This window comes from Oncorhynchus keta, chromosome 25 (assembly GCF_023373465.1).
Source record: "Oncorhynchus keta strain PuntledgeMale-10-30-2019 chromosome 25, Oket_V2, whole genome shotgun sequence".
Lineage (NCBI taxonomy): Eukaryota > Metazoa > Chordata > Actinopteri > Salmoniformes > Salmonidae > Oncorhynchus > Oncorhynchus keta.
Genome location: NC_068445.1, coordinates 10,005,105 through 10,030,778, shown reverse-complemented (window position 1 = coordinate 10,030,778; position 25,674 = coordinate 10,005,105). Strand labels below are relative to the sequence as shown.

Below are 25,674 nucleotides of genomic sequence, written 5' to 3'. Positions count from 1 at the left end.
TCTTTCACCGGTGCGATTCGGTTCCTGACATTCACCAAAAAGTTCAGTTCAAAAAGAGCCATTTGTTCGTGAACGACCCATCACTACTGCAGGAAGGAAAGAGAGAGGAAGAGAGAAGGAGGAAGAAAGGATGAAGAGGAGAGCTTACACATGCGGCCAGGAAGAGAGAGAGAGTCCGAGAGAGGAGAGCTTACACATGCGGCCAGGAAGAGAGAGAGAGTCCGAGAGAGGAGAGCTTACACATGCGGCCAGGAAGAGAGAGAGAGTCCGAGAGAGGAGAGCTTACACATGCGGCCAGGAAGAGAGAGAGAGTCCGAGAGAGGAGAGCTTACACATGCGGCCAGGAAGAGAGAGAGAGTCCGAGAGAGGAGAGCTTACACATGCGGCCAGGAAGAGAGAGAGAGTCCGAGAGAGGAGAGCTAGACAGATTAAAGTGTCAGAAGATAGAAAAGAGGGAAAGGGAAGAGAGGGGAAGGGCTTATACTTGCTGGCCAGGAATAGTCAGTTGAGAGAGGGAGAGGAGGAAGGAGAGGGAAGGAAGAAAAAGGAGGAAAGTTTACACACAACAAGAGAGGAAGAGAGAGGGAGAGCAAAGAAGGAGTGAGAGGAAGAAAGGGAGATATAGAGAGAGAGAGAGAGAGAGAGAGAGAGAGAGAGAGAGAGAGAGAGAGAGAGAGAGAGAGAGAGAGAGAGAGAAAGAGGCTGATCCCACACACAGTGAAGGTCTGAGAGAGAGGATTCCAGTAGTGGATAGTTTTAGTTGGAACTTTAGTTGTGTGTTCTGTGACTCATCTACCAGTCTCTGTCTCTGTCTTGATCACGAGCACTCAGGTTGGGGCACAGAAGCACTGAACACGACCACAACAGGCACATTACACAACCACTCCATTGGACCGCTCCACAGGATTACTACAGTTGGAAGAAGAGGTTACTACAGTTGGAAGGACACGGTCTGAAAATAATCTTATCAGAGGTTTTTGAGATAACTATAGAAGTGACAGTGGTGGTTTGACCACATTCTGAACATAACAGTTTGATGGGACCTGGAGGGGAACAAGTGGTAACAGTGGTTTGAACGCAACAAGAACACTTTCCTCTCTAGGGAGTTGTGGGTTCTGTGGTTTGACCGGAACAGCACTGTGGGGGCTGTTATCTGGACAGGCCTGTAGCGTTTGGCAGATCCGAGGGGTGAGTGGGTGAGTGGGTGAGGAGGTCACACCATGACTATTGTTCTGAAGCCACGATCTCGCTCCACCAGCTCTCTACGGAACACGGAAGGAATCTGGTAAACAGACACAAACTTCTACCAACCCCCCGCTGTCCTGTCTCTCTCTGTTTCTGTCGTCTCTTTCCCTCCTCTCTCTCTCAACCCTTGCTCTCTCTCACCTGCTTCTCTCTCTGTTGTCCTGCTACTTTCCTAACTTTCTCACTGACCCCATTTTCAGTCCCCTATATTCTTACCAGCTGTTATTTCTCTTTTTTAGTTCTCTCTCTCTCTGTTCACCATCCCGTGTAAGGCTCTGTCATTCATTTCCATATCGTTTTCCTCCCCCTGCCTCTCCTGCTTTCCATCTCAATCCTCTCCGTCCCCCCTCTGCCTCCCTTTTCATACAGTCTACTGTTTTCTGGTTTCTCTTCCTTCCTCAGTCTCCTTCAGACTGTCAACCCCTGGCCTGTCTTTTCGTATTTGGTGTTTTGGTTTTGACTGTGGGTCACTTGGAAAGTAACTGTATGTGAGAGAGCTTCTTCTATCCTTGCACTCGATTGTACTCTGTTAACTATACAACACACTTCATGGAAGAGCAGGCATCCAGCATGGCAGTTTGTCTCTGTGCTGTCTAATTGTGCGTTACTGCGTTTCCATCAGAACTCACTGTATCAAGCCCATGAAACAGCCGATACATTCTAAGAAGGTCGTAAAGGCCTTATGCAAATCATAATCGACTCTGGAATGTGTGTCAGTCCCTTGCTGACGTCCCTAGCAGTGCCCCCAGGGTTTTCCTTTTCCATAGAATGCACCTCTGGGGGCTGCTCTCCCTGCCTTCCCCTCTCCTCACCCTACTGTCTCGACTTGTCCTTGGCTCTTTCTTTTTCTCAGCCCTTCTGCGCTCCCATGTTCCCTGTGAGCGTAGATCTCTGTCGAACACTTGTTTGTTTCCACAGTGTTTCGCCGTGGTACTTCCATGCTGTACTCTAGCTTAGCAGTCCAGTCCAGCCCTGAACAAACACACAGCATGCTGGTTCCCTCCTCGACCCTGGCCTTTAGGTCACCCTCTTCTCACACAGTCTGCTAATTATCCACATAAGATCCCAGACTGGGAGAAGGCCTGTGTGAACCGTGCACCATCATTAAAGCCATTGGGAAGTCTTTGAGCGGAATGAGGCTGCCACTGAAGGACAGGTGTTATGATCAGATTAACACGTGGAAGGAGATCTCTTTCAGCCAGATGTCTGCCCTGAAAGTTCAACCTGGTGTAATTCTTCATGTCACCAGTGTCAGTAAGTTAGATAAACATAGCTTTGTCTAAAGCTGAGTACATGACCGTAGCGAGGGAGAGGTGGGGGATGGAAAGTAAGGTTAATGAGGGGAACGGCACCTCAGTACCTCCAGGCTCTGATCAGGCCCTACACCCAAACAAGGGCACTGCGTTCATCCACCTCTGGCCTGCTCGCCTCCCTACCACTGAGGAAGTACAGTTCCCGCTCAGCTCAATGGTGGAACAAACTCCCTCACGACGCCAGGACAGCGGAGTCAATCACCACCTTCCGGAGACACCTGAAACCCCACCTCTTTAAGGAATACCTAGGATAGGATAAAGTAATCCTTCTCACCCCCCTTAAAAGATTTAGATGCACTATTGTAAAGTGGCTGTTCCACTGGATGTCATAAGGTGAATGCACCAATTTGTAAGTCGCTCTGGATAAGAGTGTCTGCTAAATGACTTAAATGTAATGTAAATATATATATTATTATATATATATATATATACTTAAATGTAATGTAAAATATAAAGGAAGGAGAGAAGAGAAGGAGGAATGTCTGTGAATTGTTAACACTCTCCCCTTCACCTTCATTGATTGAGAGGGTGTGTGTGTGTGAGAGAGAGACAGGTGCATTCCTCTGTTATCAGTAGAATAATGTAGAATCTCTCCTCTGCATGGCTGACTGCACAGCAGGTTTTACCCCAAGGGAACTCTCCATTATGTCTCCCTCTGTGACATCACAGCTCTCCCCCCAGCTCTCCCCCTCCCAACCATGCCATGTCTTTGTGACATCCATATCACAACATCTCATCTTCCATTCCACACAGCATGTCACCCTCTGTGACATCACAACCCCACGCCCACAGACATGCCATATGTCTTTGTGGCAACCCAGAACCTCTGCTTTTCTTCTGTGTCTCGCAAACCTTTTTTTCTTAAACTCCTGTCACATGTGAGGTGGGTTTCTGTCCCAAACCCGCCTCACATTTTACATGTCACATGCCACATGTATCTATGACATCACAATACTCCCCTCATTCTGTCAACTCTTACATTAATTCATTTTTCTGGCTGGTATGTTTATTTGTAAACTTTGGAGAATCGCCAAGGGAAAGACATACACTGCATCTCTCCTTATCCTGTCTCCTGTCTTACCTCAGAATTCAGAGCTTTTCCCACTCTGGCCTCCCTAATAGTCATCATCTAGATGAAAGTTGTAATAGTGGAATGCACAAGCTGCAATTTTGAAATTGGGTAGTGCATCATCAGTTTTCCTCTTGTCTTGTCTTGCCAGCCAAGGTATACCTTAGGGAGCTATGTATAACTTGTCAGAACTGTCCAGATCAACTAGCCCATGTCAGCAAGAAAAGTACCATTAAAACTGCTAAATGTTCTCTGGATCTTATGGCAAAATATGTAGAATTACAGGAAATAACTTTAAATCTGCAAAACGTGTCATGAACAGTGCTTGTGTCTATAGAAATAGATGTGTGCGTTTGCAGGCATGCGGGGATGTGCAGGATTTCCCCAAATGCTGGAAGGGGGGCCTGAGAGAAAAGTTTGGTATCCCCAGATCTAGACCAAGCCCCTCTGCTGTTGTGGTTAATGTTCTGATGAGTTCTCATTAACCTGCCGGGGAGATGTGCCAGGAATGATTGTCAAGTGGCGCAAAGATTCCCAATGGCTAGTTAGTTGGCTAGGTATATATCCTAACTGTTATCTACAGTAATGTGCTTATTAGTCAATATATACCAATTTAGTCTGACACACTTTTTTCCTGTTAGAACATGTTTGCAACAGCAGTAGCTTATCCCAGTACTTTTTTTCATGTGATCTGTTCTCATCTCTAGCTTGATTGAAAAGCTGGACTGTAAATTTGGACTCAGTGGTGGAAAGTGGTCTCAGTGCTAAACATGGAGTGACCCTTTGGAAAGTGTGGATTTATAAGGTTCCAGTCGAGGTCTTTGAGTGTCAGGGTGATGCTCAACAGACTGGTTTGCTGGATGTTCCAGGCCTAAAACGCTTACCGTGACCTATCCAGTAGGGACAGAGAATACTTGTAATCGGCCAATCAGAGCTTCTATTTTGCCCAGACCCTTTTTTACTCTTAGTTGCTATGTTGCTATGTGTTCTCCCATTCATTCATAAATAACACGGATGCAGGTACTGTATGCTGGTTGTCACATGTATTACTATCAGTTATACGCTATGGTACAGTGTGTGACATGAGCACGTGTAGGTGTTAATGATTGGCTCATCTACTCAGCATATGTTGGCCAGCTGGAGACTGACTGGCAAGATCTCTCTTAATGAGAACATGTGAGCTGTGTGTGTGTGTGTTTTGTACATGGTTCCAAATTTGTTTACTAAATGTGCTGCTAGGGCGTTAGTGTAGGGAACAGATGGAGAACGTCATTTATCAGTCAGTGTGATAGCTACTTGGGAGGGTTGAGCACTGCTTATAACAACTATATGAGGGTAGAGAGAGGGATGGGCTACATAGAGAGATAGAGTACAGAGAGAGAGAGAGAGAGAGGGTGAAACAGAGAGAGAAGACAAACGGGAGAGATAAAGAGAAATAAGACAGAGAAAGCGATGGAAGCAGGGTACAGAGTAATGACAACAATATGTTTTCTCTTTACCCGCTCATTACGTGAGCCTATCAGAGGAGCTAAATCCCTTCTATGCTCGCTTCGAGGCAAGCAACACTGAACTATGTATGAGAGCACCAGCTGTTCCGGATGACTGTGTGATTACGTTCTCCATAGATTTTGGGTAAACATTCACAAAGCCGCAGGGCCAGACGGATTACCAGGACGCATTCTTAGAGCAAGCACTGACCAGCTGGCAAGTGTCAATACTGACATTTTCAAACTCTCCCTGACCCAGTCTGTAATACTTACATGTTTCAAGCAGAACACCACATTTTAAATTGTGTTATTTACATTGGATAAAAGTAGAAAATGCTGCTGTACCTCATACAATAAAGTTGAAGAACAATGGAAAAGTAATTCTGCTTTGAAAGTTGATAAACTTGTAACCTCACTTTTGAGAAAATGGCCCTTGAATGTTTTGGTACCTTTTGGAGAGCTCCTCTTTGTCCATACTCATTCAGCATCATTCACACGCTCTTAAGCTTTAGCCCCACCCATATTTTTAAGGATTCACATGAGATGCTATGTACTAAACAACCAAAGATTTCAAGGGCTGGTTTATACAGGTGTGTTCGTAATTTAACCTGTTGCGACGAGCCATCCCGGATCCGGGATCGTGAATACAGCCTCAAGCTCATTACCATAATGCAACGTTAACTATTTATGAAAATCGCAAATGAAATACATTTACATTACATTTAAGTCATTTAGCAGACGCTCTTATCCAGAGCGACTTACAAATTGGTGCATTCACCTTATGACATCCAGTGGAACAGCCACTTTACAATAGTGCATCTAAATCTTTTAAGGGGGGTGAGAAGGATTACTTTATCCTATCCTAGGTATTCCTTAAAGAGGTGGGGTTTCAGGTGTCTCCGGAAGGTGGTGATTGACTCCGCTGTCCTGGCGTCGTGAGGGAGTGTGTCCCACCATTGGGGAGCCAGAGCAGCGAGCAGTTTTGACTGGGCTGAGCGGGAACTGTACTTCCTCAGTGGTAGGGAGGCGAGCAGGCCAGAGGTGGATGAACGCAGTGCCCTTGTTTGGGTGTAGGGCCTGATCAGAGCCTGGAGGTACTGAGGTGCCGTTCCCCCTCACAGCTCCGTAGGCAAGCACCATGGTCTTGTAGCGGATGCGAGCTTCAACTGGAAGCCAGTGGAGAGAGCGGAGGAGCGGGGTGACGTGAGAGAACTTGGGAAGGTTGAACACCAGACGGGCTGCATGAGTTGTAGGGGTTTAATGGCACAGGCAGGAGCCCAGCCAACAGCGAGTTGCAGTAATGAAGATGACAAGTGCCTGGATTAGGACCTGCGCCGCTTCCTGTGTGAGGCACTCTGCGGATGTTGTAGAGCAAACCTAAGTAACGGGCCACCGCCTTGATGTTAGTTGAGAACGACAGGGTGTTGTCTCACGCCAAGGTTCTTATCTGGGAGGAGGACACAATGGAGTTGTCAACCGTGATGGCGAGATCATGGAACGGGCAGTCCTTTGGGAGGAAGAGCAGCTCCGTCTTGCCGAGTTCAGCTTGAGGTGGTGATCCGTCATCCACACTGATATGTCTGCCAGACATGCAGAGATGCGATTCACCACCTGGTCATCAGAAGGAGGAAAGGAGAAGTTTAATTGTGTGTCCTGCATAGCAATGATAGGAGAGACCATGTGAGGTTATGACAGAGCCAAGTGACTTGGTGTATAGCGAGAATAGGAGAGGGCCTAGAACAGAGCCCTGGGGGACACCAGTTTTGGAGAGGAGACAGAACGCCACCTGGTAGGAGCGACCTGTCATTTGGGCCGCGCCGGAGATGCCCAACTCGGAGAGGGTGGAGAGGAGGATCTGATGGTTCACACATCGAAGGCAGCCGATAGGTCTAGAAGGATGAGAGCAGAGGAGAGAGAGTTAGCTTTAGCCGGAGCGCCTTGATACAGAGAACAGTCTCAGTTGAATGACTAGTCTTGAAACCTGAATTTGGATCAAGAAGGTCATTCTGAGAGATAGCGGGAGAGCTGGCCAAGGACGGCACGTTCAAGAGTTTTGGAGAGAAAAGAAAGAAGGGATACTGGTCTGTAGTTGTTGACATCGGAGGGATCGAGTGTAGGTTTTTTTCAAAGGGGTGCAACTTCGCTAAGACCATCCAATGAAAGGTAAGGGAGAAGGTCTCCGGAAATAGTCTGAGATAGGGTCGAGCGGGCAGGTTGTTGGGCGGCCGGCCGTCAAGCTTTCATCTGGAGAGAGAGGGGAGAAAGAGGTCAGAGCACCGGGTAGGGCAGTTTGTCGTTTGACTTAGCAAACGAGGATATGTCTCATTCTTTTCAAAATGGTTGTGAATCTGCAGAGAGGGAGGAGGGGGGAGGAGGATTCAGGAGGGAGGAGAAGGTGGCAAAGAGCTTCCTAGGGTTAGAGGCAGATGCTTGGAATTTAGAGTGATAGAAAGTGGCTTTAGTAGCAGAGACAGAGGAGGAAAATGTAGAGAGGAGGGAGCGAAAGGATGCCAGGTCCGCAGCCCCCATTTCCGCTCGGCTGCCCGGGAGCCCTGTTCTGTGAGCTCGCAATGAGTCAATAGGGGACATAGAGAGTCAAAGGATGCAGAAAGGGAGGAGAGGAGGGTTGAGGAGGCAGAATCAGGAGATAGGTTGGAGAAGGTTTGAGCAGAGGGAAGAGATGATAGGATGGAAGAGGAGAGAGTAGCGGGGGAGAGAGCGAAGGTTGGGACGGCGCGATACCATCCGAGTTGTGGGAAGTGTTGGATGAGAGCGAGAGGGAAAAGGATACAAGGTAGTGGTCGGAGACTTGGAGGGAGTTGCAATGAGGTTAGTGGAAGAACAGCATCTAACCATATTGCCTGCCTTGTGAGTAGGGGGAAGGTGAGAGGGTGAGGTCAAAGAGGAAAGGAGTGGAAAGAAGGAGGCAGAGAGGAATGAGTTTGTAAATCAATATGCTAGCTCTCAAGCCCTTTTGTTAACAACACTGTCATCTCAGATTTTCAAAATATGCTTCTCAACCATAGCAAAACAAGCATTTGTGTAACAGTATTGAAGCTAGCGTAGCATTTAGCAGCAGGCAACATTTTCACAAAAACCAGAAAAGCATTCAAATAAAATCATTTACCTTTGAAGAACTTCGGATGTTTTCAATGAGGAGACTCTCAGTTAGATAGCAAATGTTCAGTTTTTCCTGAAAGATTATTTGTTTAGGACAAATCGCTCCGTTTTCTGCGTCAAAAAAAACCTGTATCCAGGATTGTGTAAATCATCCGTTTTAGCTTAACACAACGTTAGCTATTCATGAAAATCGCAAATGAAATGAAATCAATATGCTAGCTCTCAAGCTTAGCCTTTTGTTAACAACACTGTCATCTCAGATTTTCAAAATATGCTTCTCAACCATAGCAAAACAAGCATTTGTCTAACAGTATTGATAGCTATTGATAGCTAGCATAGCATTTAGCGTTAGCATTCAGCAGGCAACATTTTCACAAAAAACAGAAAAGCATTCAAATAAAATCATTTACCTTTGAAGAACTTTGGATGTTTTCAATGAGGAGACTTTCAGTTAGATAGCAAATGTTCAGTTTGTCCAAAAAGATTATTTGTATAGGAGAAATCGCTCCGTTTGGTACATCACGTTTGGCTACCAAAAAACCCGAAAATTCAGTCATCAAAACGGCAAACTGTTTTCCAAATTAACTCCATAATGTCGACTGAAACATGGCAAACGTTGTTTAGAATCCATCCTCAAGGTGTTTTTCACATATCTCTTCGATGATATATCGTTCGTGGAAGTGTGCTTTCCCCTCTGAATCCCATGGGAAAATGCCTGCAGCTGAAGATTACGCACCAATTTAGACAAAGGACACCGGGCGGACACTTGGTAAATGTAGTCTCTTATGGCCAATCTTCCAATGATATGCCTACAAACACGTCACAATGCTGCAGACACCTTGGGGAAATGACAGAAAGGGCAGGCTCATTCCTGGCGCATTCACAGCCATATAAGGAGACAATGGAAAACAGAGCCTCAAAAATTCTGCTCATTTCCTGTTTGAAGTTTAATCATGGTTTCGCCTGTAGCATTAGTTCTGTGGCACTCACAGATAATATCTTTGCAGTTTTGGAAACGTCGGAGTGTTTTCTTTCCAAAGCTGTCAATTATATGCATAGTCGAGCATCTTTTTGTGACAAAATATTGCGCTTAAAACGGGCACGTTTTTTTATCCAATAATGAAATAGCGCCCCCATAGGTTGAAGAGGTTAATCTAGAGTGCCAGCGTGTGCTCTGCCCATTTCATTCTCAGAGCGTTCAGAGCGCACACTGGACACTCTTGCTGAAAACTAGGGTTGATCTGAGCATTCTGCCCTAACAACAGCAGTCAAGCACCCAAGCTAACTGGCTAACGTTGGCTAGCTACTTCCAGACACAAATGAGAGAACAGCTAACTCTGACCATTTTACACACCCAAGCAGAGCTGGATAGGCTGTTTTTATGTTATCCAGAGCATTGGTGACTGCAACTGTGCTGCTGGCAACAATTTAATTACGCTTTTTTGCCAACGTTTACTGACACCGGCTATATTCAGCAGGTGTTGAGCGTTCGTATATTTGTCAGTTATTCTTGCCTCTGGCACACTCTGACGAGAGTGCTCTGAAATCGGAGTGGATAGCCAGAGTGAATTTGTCAGCTATGTCTATCGACAGTTAGACTATCGTAAACATTCTATTGAAATAGTTACTAACAGTACTAGCTAACAGTACACTTTAACTTGAAATGAAAATGACTTTCTGTCTAAAATAATCATGTGTAATATCTGAAAATGTAGCTAGCTAGACTCTCTTACCCGTATACATGGATGGACGCTCCTCCCTCTCTGTCACGGATGCCAGGGTTGCCCTTAGTTTGAAGATCCGTGAACAGGTGTTTTATACAAAAGTCTTCTGTGTGTTCTCTTTTTGACTCCGTCTGCATATTTTCAATCAAACGCCAGAATTTTCTCAATCTCCTTAGATATCATACTCTAATTCCACTGATTTCAAAACTCGGCCCTTCAGAAAGTGAAGAGCAACACATATGTAGTTCTACTACGTGATATATTCATTTTTTAAAAACAGCGTTAGAAAGGATTACCTACACATACTGACCAGCTCATATTATAGACAGAAGCGTGCTATATGGCAGACAAATACAAACTCATCTCTCGGCATGTCCAGCCCACTCATTATCTCAGCCAATCATGGCTTGCGGGAACGTTGCTTTCTTTTTCCATGGCTGAACCAACTAGGCTAATTTAATAACTTTATTCGTATTTACAGATGGCATACCTGTTTGTTATTATGGCACATAAAAGTTGCATACCGCCCCAACAGATCCACAGGTGACGCTATCTCTACTGCCCTTTCCCAACTGGACAAGAGGAACATCTATGTGAGACTGTTGTTCATTGACTACAGCTCAGCGTTCAACATAGTGCTCGACAAGCTCATCACTAAACTAAGGACCCTGGGACGGAACACCTCCTTCTGCAACTGGATCCTAGACTTCCTGACAGGCCACTCCCAGGTGGTGAGGATAGGCAACAACATCCCTCAGGGGTGCGTGCTTAGTTCCCTCCTGTACTCCCTGCGTGGCCGCAGTCATGGATAAGATTGCCATGGGTAAGATTGCCGACGACACGATGGTGGTAGGCCTGATCACCGACGACAATGAAACTATACTTGGAGGAGGTCAAAGACCTCAGTGTGGTGCCAGGACAACAACCTCTCCCTCACCATCAGCAAGACAAAGGAGCTGATCGTGGAGTACAGGATACAGAAGGCTGAAGATGCCTCTTCCCCCTTAGGAGGCTGAAAAGATGTGGCATGGGCCCTCAGATCCTATTTAATTGAGAGCATCTTGACTGGCTGCATCCACGCTTGGTACGACAACTGCTTGGCATCTGACCGCAAGGCGCTAAAGAGTGTAGTGCGTATGGTCCAGTACATCACTGGGGCTGAGCACTCTGTCATCCAGAACCTAAATACTAGGCCTAAAATGGTGAAAGACTCCAGCCACCCATTACATAGACTGCTCTCTCTGCTTCCTCACGGCAAGTGGTACCGATGCATCAATCCTGGAAGCAACAAGACCCTAAACAGCTTCTACCCCAAAGTCATGACTGATAAATAGTTAGTTAAATAGTTAACTCAGTAGCTTCTCGGACAAACTACTTTTTTGGACTAACCTCATACCCACCATGCTCACGACTTGGTACTGGTACCCCCTGTATATCGGAGTGGATAGTCATTTTGGATTATTATTACTTTTATTATTACATGTTTTCTCTGTTTTTCTTTCTCTCTGCATTTTTGGGAAGGGCCTGTAAGTAAGTGTTTCACTGTTAGTCTACACCTGTTATTTACAAAGCACGTGACAAATAAAATGTTGTAAAACTTGCACATTTTACATCCAAAGGTCAGAGTAGTTAGAACCTGCCTGCTCAGTGCCTCTCTGCATCACAAGGCCTGCCTGCTCAGCCTCTCAGGCCCTGCCTCTAAGGCCTCTGCCTCTGTTGTCCAGGACCTTCCTCTCTGCCTCCCAGGCCCCGGCTCTTAGGCCCTGCCTCTTGGCATATCTCGCTCTCTGCTTCTCAGGCCCTGCCTCTCTTCCTCTAATGGAGAAAACACCCCCCGAATTACGGTCTACCGTTCGTCTACTGTTCATTCGCCATTCGTTCTCTTGCTGACTGTGCAGTGTGTTTTAGGGACCACCCGCCGCCGGTGAGCATCTGACTGACAAAATGTTTGGCTGTTTCTACATGTAAAATCGGTTTGCTCTCAGTTTGCAAAATAACAGCCAGCATTTTGTTCAGACGTGCTAAGTACTCCCTGCCTGGAAACTCTACCGGTATGTCCGTGCCTTAAGGGCTCTCTGTCTCTCAGGCTCTGCTTCTCTGCCTCTGTCTTTCTGTGTCTCACACCTTGCCTCTCCGCCTCTCAGGCTCTGTCTCTCAGCCTCCTAGGCCCTGTCTGCTCGGTCAGGAGATAATATACTGGTAACCACATGATTACTTATGATTTAAAAAAAATGGAATGTCATGTGTTCTTTAGGCGTTCTTGAGCAGAGCACATCCTAAGATGCTTCCCAGGTGCTGGATTGAGTAAACAGTTCAAGGAAGGGAAAGTTTTGACATGCAATGAGTCTTATTGGTTGGTATGTCCTTTGTGATTGCAAATGATAACGCCAGAACATAATTCCTGCTTATAGGTATTCATGTAACCTATTAATTGTCCCCCACGATGAAATCGGGGATGGGGACTGTGGATCTGTCTCTGTCCATCCGTCCGTCGGTCCTTCCGTTCAAAAGTCAATCACACACAGATATCTCAGACAGCATTGAAAATTGCCATAGAGATCCGACATTTACAAAATGACACTGATTGGCCAGATGGTCGATGATAAACGTTCACGTGGGCGTGGTCTGGAACATAAATGCATATAAATCAGTCAAGGGGAGGTGTGTATGGGGTGTGTCACACTGTTGCATCAGTTGGCATTGTTAGCATATTTCATAAGTTGCTCTAGTGGGAAAATTGAGGATTTCCCGATGTTTACCAAAATGGGTTACATCTGGGTCAAGGGCGGGTGTGTAGTGTGACCTATATGTAGGTATAGGTAGGCTGTAAATCTGTGTTTTCACCTGGGACCAAACTGGGTTTGTTCTCAGTCTCCATGTAGGCGCCAGATGTTGCTGCCCAAGCAATTTTCTTTATAAAAGAAATGGTTTATTTATAGCACATGCTCAGATCAAATGCAATTCAGGAAATCTGATTAAAGAGATAGGTCAATCAAATTACGAATGTACACATTGGTTTCCTCACCCTGTATACTATATATATATATATATTTTGTACCTTTATTTAACTAGGCAATTGAGTTAAGAACTGGTTAATAATGTTATTTTACGTTCCGCATGTAGCCTAGGCAGCCTAGACTAAAACAACTATAGCTTTCCAGCTCCATAGCAAGATGCTCTATCCGCACTGACTGGTGAAGTAATTGAATGTCGAGCTAATGTAAAAAATAAAATAAAAAGAAATATATGATTTCAGACTTTTAAAAAGGAACAGAAAGGAACAATATATATATATATATTTTTGGTTTGCAGGTCGGAAGAATAATGGTGCCCCTGCTACATAGTGCACTACTTTATACCAAAGTCTTATGGGCTCTGGTCAATAGTAATGCACTTAATGAAGTGCACTGTGCAGGGATAGGGTGCCATTTGAGTTGCAGTCCTAGACTCCAGTGATAGATAATGGCACTATCTCTCATACCCTCTGGCATATTGGGTTTCACATATAGGGGCTACAACCACATGGCTGTTGTGAAGAAGGGGGGTGGGCTGTGCGTGCATGTGTGTGTGCGAGATAGACATGCTGGTGGTCTGTTTGTGGTATACAGTGTTATGTGGCAGGCTGAACCCATGGCCTGGTGCAGTGATATGACCCAGAGGGGAAAGAGTGTAGGCAGCAGGCCCTGATACACATACAGATGCTTCTGTCTCACTCGCCTAGCTAACAAACATTCACACAACATGCACCGATCCTTTCCCACCTCCATCTCTCTCCAGCGCCCGCTCTGTGAAAATACAGCATGCCACTACGTATACCTTGCAATTATGAATGCATGTGTGTCTCAATGACCTTGGTTTTATGAAAGGAGCATTGGGAGAAAATACTTTGGGAAGTACACCACAGTAAAATCACATTGGCTAGGGTGCTATAGCGATGTGATAGATTTGAATATGTGATTTGATCATAGTCCTTTTCTCTTAGTGGCATTTGAATAAGCTAGCTGAATCTCAGGGTGTGCAACCAGTCCCCACAGTGTTCTATTGCGGAAGCCTTCAGTAAACACAGATTGAATCATGGTTGACGTAATGTGTTTCAAACAATAAGAATGTTTATTAACGTCAGAATCTGCAGCTGGATGTAAACACTTGTCGTAGGGTCAAAGAGCGGGGCTCTTCATCCGGAGGATTTAGAGAATATGCTGTTCTGTGTTTTTCGGATTTTTAGGGCTGACAGAGTGCTTACTGTGCTGTACCCATGCATAGCCACAACACCACGTCATCAACACTCAATGACGAACCCACACAGACACAGCTGACGCAGTCCACTCAGCTCACACTGTTCCCTCCACCACACACACACACACACGCACGCACGCACGCACGCACGCACACACACACACACACACACACACACACACACACACACACTGTGCCAAATAGCACGGGCTCCCCTATCAGCTCCACCACGGATCCTATAGGATGATCACAGCAGCTATTTTCATCACATAGCTGACACTGGTGATGATGATAGGGGTAGTGATGATGAAGATGTATTTGGTCCTACGTAGAGAGGGATCCCTCTGGAGGATTACAGTAGAGCCAGGTCTGGTTCCCCTTGTAACAGATCAGGTCATCCTGGGTGACAGCGGTAATCTGGAGGACTCTTAGGAACGGTGACATCAAATGGGGATTGCGTCATTGTCCTAAGTGGTGGTGGTGACTCAATGAGTCATTGTCTTTATCACAGCTGTGCTACATTACTGGCCTGTGTTACAGTACTGGCCTGTTACAGTACTGGCCTGTGCTACAGTACTGGCCTGTGTTACAGTACTGGCCTGTTACAGTACTGGCCTGTGCTACAGTACTGGCCTGTGTTACAGTACTGGCCTGTGCTACAATTACTGGCCTGTGTTACAGTACTGGCCTGTGTTACAGGACTAGCCTTTGTTACAGTACTGGCCTGTGCTACAGTACTGGCCTGTGTTACAGTACTGGCCTGCGCTACAGTACTGGCCTGTGTTACAGTGCTGGCCTGTGTTACAGTACTGGCCTGTGTTACAGTGCTGGCCTGTGTTACAGTACTGGCCTGTGTTACGGTGCTGGCCTGTGTTACAGTACTGGCCTGTGTTACAGTACTGGCCTGTGCTACAGTACTGGCCTGTGCTACAGTACTGGCCTGTTACAGTACTGGCCTGTGTTACAGTACTGGCCTGTTACAGTACTGGCCTGTGTTACAGTACTGGCCTGTTACAGTACTGGCCTGTGTTACAGTACTGGCCTGTTACAGTACTGGCCTGTGTTACAGTACTGGCCTGTGCTACAGTACTGGCCTGTGCTACAGTACTGGCCTGTTACAGTACTGGCCTGTGTTACAGTACTGGCCTGTTACAGTACTGGCCTGTGTTACAGTACTGGCCTGTGTTACAGTACTGGCCTGTGCTACAGTACTGGCCTGTGCTATAGTACTGGCCTGTGCTACAGTACTGGCCTGTGTTACAGTACTGGCCTGTGTTACAGTACTGGCCTGTGCTACAGTACTGGCCTGTGCTATAGTACTGGCCTGTGCTATAGTACTGGCCTGTGCTACAGTACTGGCCTGTGCTATAGTACTGGCCTGTTACAGTTACCATATAAAGGCTTTTGGATATTCTTGTGGCTGTTTGAAATAATATTTTGAATCCTAAGCAACCTGCTGCTCAATGTTCTTTGCAGTACGAATAAACAAAAATGCAGACAGGTATCCTATGTTTCTAACACCCACTGTTTATGATTATGTGTAATATTTCCTCTCTCTCTGGTTGTTGTCTGACAGTTTCGATGTGGACAACGGCACATCGTCGGGGCGCAGCCCGCTGGACCCCATGGCCAGCCCGGGGTCTGGGCTCATACTGCAGGGCAACTTTGTCCACAGTCAGCGGCGAGAGTCCTTCCTCTACCGCTCTGACTCGGACTACGAACTGTCACCCAAGTCCATGTCCAGAAACTCCTCCATCGCCAGCGACATGTGAGTTTTTTCTCTCTCTAACTGTCTCTCTGTTCACACACACACACACACACACACACACACACACACACACACACACACACACACACACACACACACACACACACACACACACACACACACACACACACACACACACACACACACACACACACACACACACAGGGTCTATCTACAAAATGTAGCACTATGTCTCTCACTGAAGAGATGGACTGTTTTCAAAGGTGTGGTGAGTGATATGATGTGATAGCTGTCAGTGCACTTGTTGCCCCTTCCCAGATATGTTAGATTGACAGCTGATGCTGAGGTGTCACAGTGACACGTCTCTATTCGAAGCCCTTTGCCCTCAGCATTAGTGAAATGTGTTTGTTTTTTACGGGGTCAGGCAGCTCCTCACCAGGTTGTATGTAACATGATGTCCCTTTACTTTTCCCAGTTGCCACACTGTGGTATCTAAGGAAAGTGGAATTGGTGGACAATTGTTCCAGTAAACCAAGTTACTGTACAGAGTGTTACTCTGGAGGCCAACTGTTACTCTGGTGCTTATCATTGACCTACAGTAAATTAAGAAACAGGTGTCTTTGATATCTCACATGAAGGCTAAACATTGTCCATTTTTTATATAGAATATACAAAATGGACAATCTTTGATGCACATGACTCATTTTTCTTGGAAAAGACATAAAGACCATGGATGTCTCTAAGGAAATCGTTTACTGGCAGAATCTTTTAGAAATGTCCCTTGTGCTTCTTTATGTAACCAGTTATGTCTGCAGATATATATAGAAAATATATTAAAGGTCTCATGCTGGGTACTAGCATGCAGAGACCAGTGTTGGTGGCTGGGAAAAGGGAAGAGTGGAGGAAAGGGAGGCTGGAATGCAACCTCTCGCCTAATCGCTCTCTCTCCCCTCCCTCTCTCTGTCTTGTCTTTGTTATTGAGAAGTATTGAGAGTACAACAAACTAAGAACACCTGCTCTTTTCATGATGTAGAACTGACCGGGTGAATCCAGGTGAAACTATGATCCCATATTGATGTCACTTGTTCAATCCATTTCAATTAGTGTAGAAGAAGGGGTTAAAGGTTAAAGAAGGACTTGTAAGCCTTGAGACAATTAAGACATGGATTGTATATGTGTGCCCTTGAGAGGGTGAATTGTCAAGACAGAAGTGCCTTTGAGTGGGGTATGGTAGTAGGTACCAGTTCTTGACACCGGTTTGCAATGCCGCTTGGTTTATCACGCTCAACAGTTTCCCTTGTGTATCAAGAATGGTCCACCACCCAAAGGACATCCAGCCAACTTGACACAACTGTGGGAAGCATTGGAGTCAACATCCCTGTGGAACTCTTTGTAGATTCCATGCCCCGACATATTGAGGGAAAGGGAGTCAGTTGTCCAACTGAATGTATTCAACTGAAATGTGTCTTCCGCATTTAACCCAACCCCTCTGAATCAGAGAGGGGCTGCCTTAATCGACATCCACGGCACCTGGGGGTTAACTGCCTTGCTCAGGGGCATAACAACAGATTTTTACCTTGTCAGCTTGGGGATTCAATCCAGCAACCTTCCAGTTACTGGCCCAATGCTCTAACCACTAGGCTACCTGCCACCCCTCTGTTCTGGGGTCAAAATGTCTTGTTCAATGTCTTGAACAACAATGAAAAACATAATACTAGTGCTACCCTCACTCCTCTTTTTCTCCTCTTTTTCTCTTTGATGTACACTGAGTGTACAAAACATGAAGAAAAACCTTCTAATATTGAGTTGCCTACCCCTCCAACCCCCCACCCCCCACCTTTTGACCCCAGAACAGAGCTTATCAATAAATATAGCCCATGTGTTCAGTCCTTGCATTTGTCTGGCCAGTCTCCCCAAGGATGATGATGATGTTTGGTTGTGTAGAGGGTGTGTAAAGGCCATGTGGATGTCGTCTCTAATGAACTCTACTATAGATTTCAATGAATGACGCCAATAGTGGTACTGTATACAGTGCCTTCAGAAAGTATTCAGACCCCTTGACTTTTTACACATTTTATTACGATACAGCCTTAATCTAAAATTGATTTTCAAAAAATCCTCAGCAATCTACACACAATACCCCATAATGGCAAAGTAAAAACAGGTTTTTAGAAATGTTTGCAAATTTATTACAAATAAAAAACAGAAATAAGTGTTCAGACCCTTTGTTATGAGACTCGAAATTGATCTCAGGTGCATCCTGTTTCCATTGATCATCCTTGAGATGTTTCTACAACTTGATTGGAGTCCAATACATTTGATTGATCAAACCAAAGGTTGCGTGTTCGAGTCGCGTTGGGGACTACATTTTCGTTAACCCTTCCCCTAACTTTTATTCGAAACGTAACCCAATTCACCTAACCTGACCATTCACATAAATGATCCTAACCTTTGTCGGTAGTTCACCTAATCACCAACGTAAATTCCCCTTTGTTGTTACTATGGAACAAGCAACCTGGTCTCAGAGAAAGACGTATAAATTAATACCTCTTCCAAGAAGTTAAGTTACATCATCAAATTCATATGCTATTGTACGACTGTATAAGACGTATGATAGTATATGTCTTCTAACAGTATGACATTTTACGACCGCAATTCCCTTCATAATCTTACATAACGTAACGTATCATACTAAATGGGGTGTCACAGATTTACGTGCAGAATAATATGAAATGCCCTGAGGCCACATTGTATAGCCATATTACTCTAGTCTTGCCATAGTCATGGCTACAGCTGGGATCATTTCCTCTTTGTCACGCAGAGGGTTAAAATGTGAAGGTCATGTTTAGAATGTCTGTAGACAAAGGTGTGTCAAAAAAATGTAATCTAACCTCTTTTTATCTTTGTCTCTTTTTTGCAGTCATGGCGACGATATGATTGTAACACCATTTGCACAGGTGAGCAATGGCACGATTGCTAAGCAAGATTTATTGTGTTGTTGCCTAATTCCTTCAGGAAACCACGGTAGACTATGCTATGCTGAAATTGTGCAAGCCCATTGACCAGTTTAGATTGGATGGGGAAATCACTGTTCAAGAGATTAATGTGAGGTTTTAATGTCAATCTGTCCTTATCTCCTCCAGGTTCTAGCCAGTCTAAGAACTGTGCGGAATAATTTTGCCGCATTAACCAATTGTACACAAGACAGAGTGTCCAACAAGTAAGTCTTTGGACGCATACACTGCATGTACCTTATACACAATTAATCTGTAATTACTGCTGTGTAGTAGTCTAGAGTAAGGCACACAGCTACCCTAATTATAGCTAAATATTAGTGTTATTTGGGGATTTTGAGGCTATATATTGGATATATATGTATTTATATCTCCAACTGAAGTCACTCTTTATTGGTGTTATGTTACAAACTGCTTCAGTATTCCCCATGTCATCTCTCTTTGACTGTGTTTACAGAGGCAGGCCAATTATGATCTTTTTGCCACTAATTGGTATTTTGACCTGGCCTGCATGCTATACCACCAGACACATGCTGCTGCATTTGACACAATGTGTTGGAGAAGATGTGAGTCCTTTGCTGTAGTTCTCCCCCTGCTGGTCTTCACTGGGACTACAACAACAGCAGTCCCACTCAGTAAAGGGGCCCTCCGCCATAGCGCTCCTGTTCAACGCGAGATCTGTGATGAATGGGGACTGATTCAGCTGGAAGGGGTGCAGCAGATTTACCTCTGTTAGTGAGATAGAGTGGGGAGAAAGACAGGAGGAGTTAGATAGGAGAGAGATAGAATGAGGTCGAACAGTAGTCGTGTTTTGGGAGGAGATCAATGTGTATTTTGTTTCTCCCCACACCAGGAGATCACCCATGTGTAATCCACCTCCCATCACCAAGACCTCATTCACAGGTACGCTGATAGTCTTTATCTGTGTGGTCTTTGTGTTTGTTAGTGTGTGTGTCAGTGGAGGCTGCTGAGGGGAGGACGGCTCATAATAATGTCTGGAACGGAGCAGATGGAATGGCATCAAACCATGTGTTTTATGTATATTATACCGTTCCACAGATTTTGCTCCAGCCATTACCACGAGCCCATCCTCCCCAATTAAGGTGCCACCAACCTCCTGTTGTATGTGTGTGTGCGTGTGCGTGTGCGTGTGTGTGTGTGTGTGTGTGTGTGTGTGTGTGTGTGTGTGTGTGTGTGTGTGTGTGTGTGTGTGCGTGCGTGCGTGCGTGCGTGCGTGCGTGTGTGTGTGTACTGTATGAATATGTTGATAGTGAAAGGAGGGAGAGAGAATACTCAGCAATATCATCCATTCTATCCGTTTGGTAAAATGCAGCATCCCTTGATGATGGTGTCATGGCATTGTGATATGACAGACATTGGGATGGGAACTGTCCGACCCGAGATAGAGGATGAGGACATAGACATCCTTTAGGGGGAGCCAAACAACAGGACACTGTATCAAAGCGATCCAGAGTGTGTAGTAAATACAACATGGCTGACATGTTTGGAAGAGATACGCCTGTAGCTGCAGTACAGCACAATGGGAACCAAACAGCATGAAGGCTGCAGGACAGTGGTTAGCAACCCTGGTACAGTAGCATCAGCAGGACTGTTTGACTTGCGGTTCACCTGTTTGTTTGTCTGTCACTCAGCCTTTGTTGGGAAAGGCTTCTGTGCCAAAGTGCTGTCAGGCCCCATGCTCCATCCCCTGACTGACAGCTCACAGCCAGACCCTACATTCCACACAGCCCTATGGGATCCTGCTAGAATCAGGTCACTACATCTGAGGCTGGGCTTAGCAGGCTGGTGTGACCCCTTACCTTTCGCCCCCCACTGTAGCAGTGACCCGGTATACAGTGATGGGAATGACATCTAAATCAGTGTGTCTAACTAACACCTTGAAACGAATCGGCCATTCACTAGCAATGTACTTAATAAGCCAGAGCCAACCAACAGAACAACGAAATGAACAATATCAAGTTTTCTTTAATTTTTGTTTTGTAATCATCTGTAAGCAATCTGAAAGACACAGATTGTTGGTAACCTTTGTCAAAGAGGAGAGGAGAGTGGTCCCCTACTACTTCAGAATAGGGCTTCTCTCTCAGGTGTTTTATTCAGGAGATGACACAGGGACCAGAATAGACCTGTTCTTGAAGGGCACTTCTCATTGCCCTCTAGCACTATGTAGGGCTGGCAGTGTGTGTGACAGGGTGAGCAGCCAGCCATGTTAGTAGGTCCTGCTAGTAGGTCCAATACTATGTCAGTAGGTCCAATACTATATCAGTAGGTCCCATACTATGTCAGTAGGTCCAATACTATAGAAGTAGGTCTCATCCTATGTCAGTAGGTCCAATACTATGTCAGTAGGTTCCATACTATATCAGTAGGTCCCATCCTATGTAAGAAGGTCCAATACTATGTCAGTAGGTCTCATACTATGTCAGTAGGTCCAATACTATGTCAGTAGGTTCCATACTATATCAGTAGGTCCCATACTATGTCAGTAGGTCTCATACTATGTCAGTAGGTCCCATACTGTGTCAGTAGGTCCCATACTGTGTCAGTAGGTCCAATACTATGTTAGTAGGTTCCATACTGTGTCAGTAGGTCCCATACTATGTCAGTAGGACTCGTACTGTGTCAGTGGGTCCCATACTATGTCAGTAGATCCCATACTATGTCAGTAGGTTCTATACTATGTCAGTAGGTCCCATACTATGTCAGTAGGTTCCATACTGTGTCAGTAGGACCCATACTATGTCAGTATGTCCCATACTATGTCTGTAGGTCCCATACCATGGCAGTAGGTCCAATACTATGTCAGTAGGTCTCATACTATGTCAGTAGGTCCAATACTATGTCAGTAGGTCCCATACTATGTCAGTAGGTCTCATACTATGTCAGTAGGTCCCATACTGTGTCAGTAGGTCCCATACTGTGTCAGTAGGTCCAATACTATTTCAGTAGGTCCAATACTATGCCAGTAGGTCCCATACTATGTCAGAAGGTCCCATACTATATCAGTAGGTCCCATACTATATCAGTAGGTCCCATAATATGTCAGTAGGTCTCATACTATATCAGTAGGTCCCATACTATATCAGTAGGTCCCATACTATGTCAGTAGGGCCCACACTCTGTCAGTAGATCCCATACTATGTCAGTAGGTTCCATACTATGTCAGTAGGTCCCATACTATGTCAGTAGGTTCGATGCTGTGTCAGTAGGTCCCATACTATATCAGTAGGTCCCATACTATGTCAGTAGGTCCCATATTATGTCAGTAGATCCCATACTATGTCAGCAGGTCCCATACTGTGTCAGTAGGACCCATACTATGTCAGTAGGTCCAATAATATGTCAGTAGGTCCCATACTATGTCAGTAGGTCCCATATTATGTCAGTAGATCCCATACTATGTCAGCAGGTCCCATACTGTGTCAGTAGGACCCATACTATGTCAGTAGGTCCAATAATATGTCAGTAGGTCCCATACTATATCAGTAGGTCCCATACTATATCAGTAGGTCCCATACTATGTCAGTAGGTCCCATACTATGTCAGTAGGTTCCATACTGTGTCAGTAGGTCCCATACTGTGTCAGTAGGTCCTATACTATGTCAGTAGGTCCCATACTATGTCAGTAGGTCCCATACTGTGTCAGTAGGTCCCATACTATGTCAGCAGGTCCCATACTGTGTCAGTAGGACCCATACTATGTCAGTAGGTCCCATACTATGTCAGTAGGTCCCATACTATGTCAGTAGGTCCCACACTATATCAGTAGGTCCCATACTATGTCAGTAGGTCTCATACTATGTCAGTAGGTCTCATACTATATCAGTAGGTCACACACTATGTCAGTAGGTCCCATACTATGTCAGTAGGTCCCATACTGTGTCAGTAGGTCCCATACTATGTCAGTAGGACCCGTACTGTGTCAGTAGGTCCCATACTATGTCAGTAGGTCCCATACTATGTAAGTAGGTTCCATACTATGTCAGTAGGTCCCATACTGTGTCAGTAGGTCCCATACTATGTCAGTAGGTCTCATACTATATCAGTAGGTCCCATACTGTGTCAGTAGGCTCCATACTATAACAGTAGGTCCCATACTATGTCAGTAGGTCTCATACTATGTCAGTAGGTCCCATACTGTGTCAGTAGGTCCCATACTGTGTCAGTAGGTCCAATACTATGTTAGTAGGACTCGTACTGTGTCAGTAGGTCCCATACTATGTCAGTAGATCCCATACTATGTCAGTAGGTTCTATACTATGTCAGTAGGTCCCATACTGTGTCAGTAGGTCCCATACTATGTCAGTAGGTCTCATACTATATCAGTAGGTCCCACACTATGTCAGTAGGTCCCATACTATGTCAATAGGTCCCATACTGTGTCAGTAGGTACCATACTATGTCAGTAGGTTCCATACTATATCAGTAGGTCCCATCCTATGTAAGAAGGTCCAATACTATGTCAGTAGGTCTCATACTATGTCAGTAGGTCCAATACTATGTCAGTAGGTCCCATACTATGTCAGTAGGTCTCATACTATGTCAGTAGGTCCCATACTGTGTCAGTATGTCCCATACTGTGTCAGTAGGTCCAATACTATTTCAGTAGGTCCAATACTATGCCAGTAGGTCCCATACTATGTCAGAAGGTCCCATACTATATCAGTAGGTCCCATACTATATCAGTAGGTCCCATACTATGTCAGTAGGTCTCATACTATATCAGTAGGTCCCATACTATATCAGTAGGTCCCATACTATGTCAGTAGGTCTCATACTATGTCAGTAGGTCCCATACTGTGTCAGTAGGTCCCATACTGTGTCAGTAGGTCCAATACTATTTCAGTAGGTCCAATACTATGCCAGTAGGTCCCATACTATGTCAGAAGGTCCCATACTATATCAGTAGGTCCCATACTATATCAGTAGGTCCCATACTATGTCAGTAGGTCTCATACTATATCAGTAGGTCCCATACTACATCAGTAGGTCCCATACTATGTCAGTAGGTCCCACACTCTGTCAGTAGATCCCATACTATGTCAGTAGGTTCCATACTATGTCAGTAGGTCCCATACTATGTCAGTAGGTTCGATGCTGTGTCAGTAGGTCCCATACTATATCAGTAGGTCCCATACTATGTCAGAAGGTCTCATACTGTGTCAGTAGGACCCATACTATGTCAGTATGTCCCATACTATGTCTGTAGGTCCCATAGCATGGCAGTAGGTCCAATACTATGTCAGTAGGTCCCATACTATATCAGTAAGTCCCATACTATGTCAGTAGGTCCCATACTATATCAGTAAGTCCCATACTATGTCAGTAGGTCCCATACTATATCAGTAGGTCCCATACTATGTCAATAGGTCTCATACTATGTCAGTAGGTCCCATACTGTGTCAGTAGGTCCCATACTGTGTCAGTAGGTCCAATACTATGTTAGTAGGACTCGTACTGTGTCAGTAGGTCCCATACTATGTCAGTAGATCCCATACTATGTCAGTAGGTTCTATACTATGTCAGTAGGTCCCATACTATGTCAGTAGGTTCCATACTGTGTCAGTAGGTCCCATACTATATCAGTAGGTCCCCTACTATGTCAGAAGGTATCATACTGTGTCAGTAGGACCCATACTATGTCAGTATGTCCCATACTATGTCTGTAGGTCCCATACCATGGCAGTAGGTCCAAAACTATGTCAGTAGGTCCCATACTATATCAGTAGGTCCCATACTATATCAGTAGGTCCCATACTATGTCAGTAGGTCCCATATTATGTCAGTAGATCCCATACTATGTCAGCAGGTCCCATACTGTGTCAGTAGGACCCTTACTATGTCAGTAGGTCCAATACTATGTCAGTAGGCCCCATACTGTGTCAGTAGGTCCCACACTATATCAGTAGGTCCCATACTATGTCAGCAGGTCCCATACTGTGTCAGTAGGACCCTTACTATGTCAGTAGGTCCAATACTATGTCAGTAGGCCCCATACTGTGTCAGTAGGTCCCACACTATATCAGTAGGTCCTATACTATGTCAGTAGGTCCCATACTATGTCAGTAGGTCCCATACTGTGTCAGTAGGTCCCATACTATGTCAGTAGGTCCCATACTATGTCAGTAGGTCCCATACTGTGTCAGTAGGTCCCATACTATGTCAGCAGGTCCTATACTATGTCAGTAGGTCCCATACTATGTCAGTAGGTCCCATACTGTGTCAGTAGGTCCTATACCATGTCAGTAGGTCCCATACTATGTCAGTAGGTCCCATACTGTGTCAGTAGGTCCCATACTATGTCAGCAGGCCCCATACTGTGTCAGTAGGTCCCACACTATATCAGTAGGTCCCATACTATGTCAGTAGGTCTCATACTATATCAGTAGGTCACACACTATGTCAGTAGGTCCCATACTATGTCAGTAGGACCCGTACTGTGTCAGTAGGTCCCATACTATGTCAGTAGGTCCCATACTATGTCAGTAGGTTCCATACTATGTCAGTAGGTCCCATACTGTGTCAGTAGGTCCCATACTATGTCAGTAGGTCTCATACTATATCAGTAGGTCCCACACTATGTCAGTAGGTCCCATACTATGTCAATAGGTCCCATACTGTGTCAGTAGGTCCCATACTATGTCAGTAGGTCCCATACTATGTCAGTAGGTTCCATACTATGTCAGTAGGTCCCATACTGTGTCAGTAGGTCCCATACT

The 25,674-nt window shown here is 45.2% G+C and overlaps 1 protein-coding gene across 5 annotated transcripts in view; it reads left to right on the top strand.

Moving 5' to 3' along the window:
• Nucleotides 1–25,674, top strand: part of LOC118358121 (cAMP-specific 3',5'-cyclic phosphodiesterase 4D-like) — a 274,906-nt gene that overhangs the window by 229,404 nt on the left and 19,828 nt on the right. For 4 of the 5 annotated variants that reach the window (XM_052478598.1, XM_052478599.1, XM_052478600.1 and 1 more), the window contains exons 2-5: nt 15,771–15,962; nt 18,844–18,880; nt 19,067–19,143; nt 19,791–19,840. In XM_052478598.1, the coding sequence (XP_052334558.1) occupies nt 15,771–15,962; nt 18,844–18,880; nt 19,067–19,143; nt 19,791–19,840 (356 nt within the window). Of the gene's footprint in view, nt 1–698; nt 1,286–15,770; nt 15,963–18,843; nt 18,881–19,066; nt 19,144–19,790; nt 19,841–25,674 lie in introns of those variants that run through there. The other variant, XM_052478601.1, reaches the window with a different exon arrangement.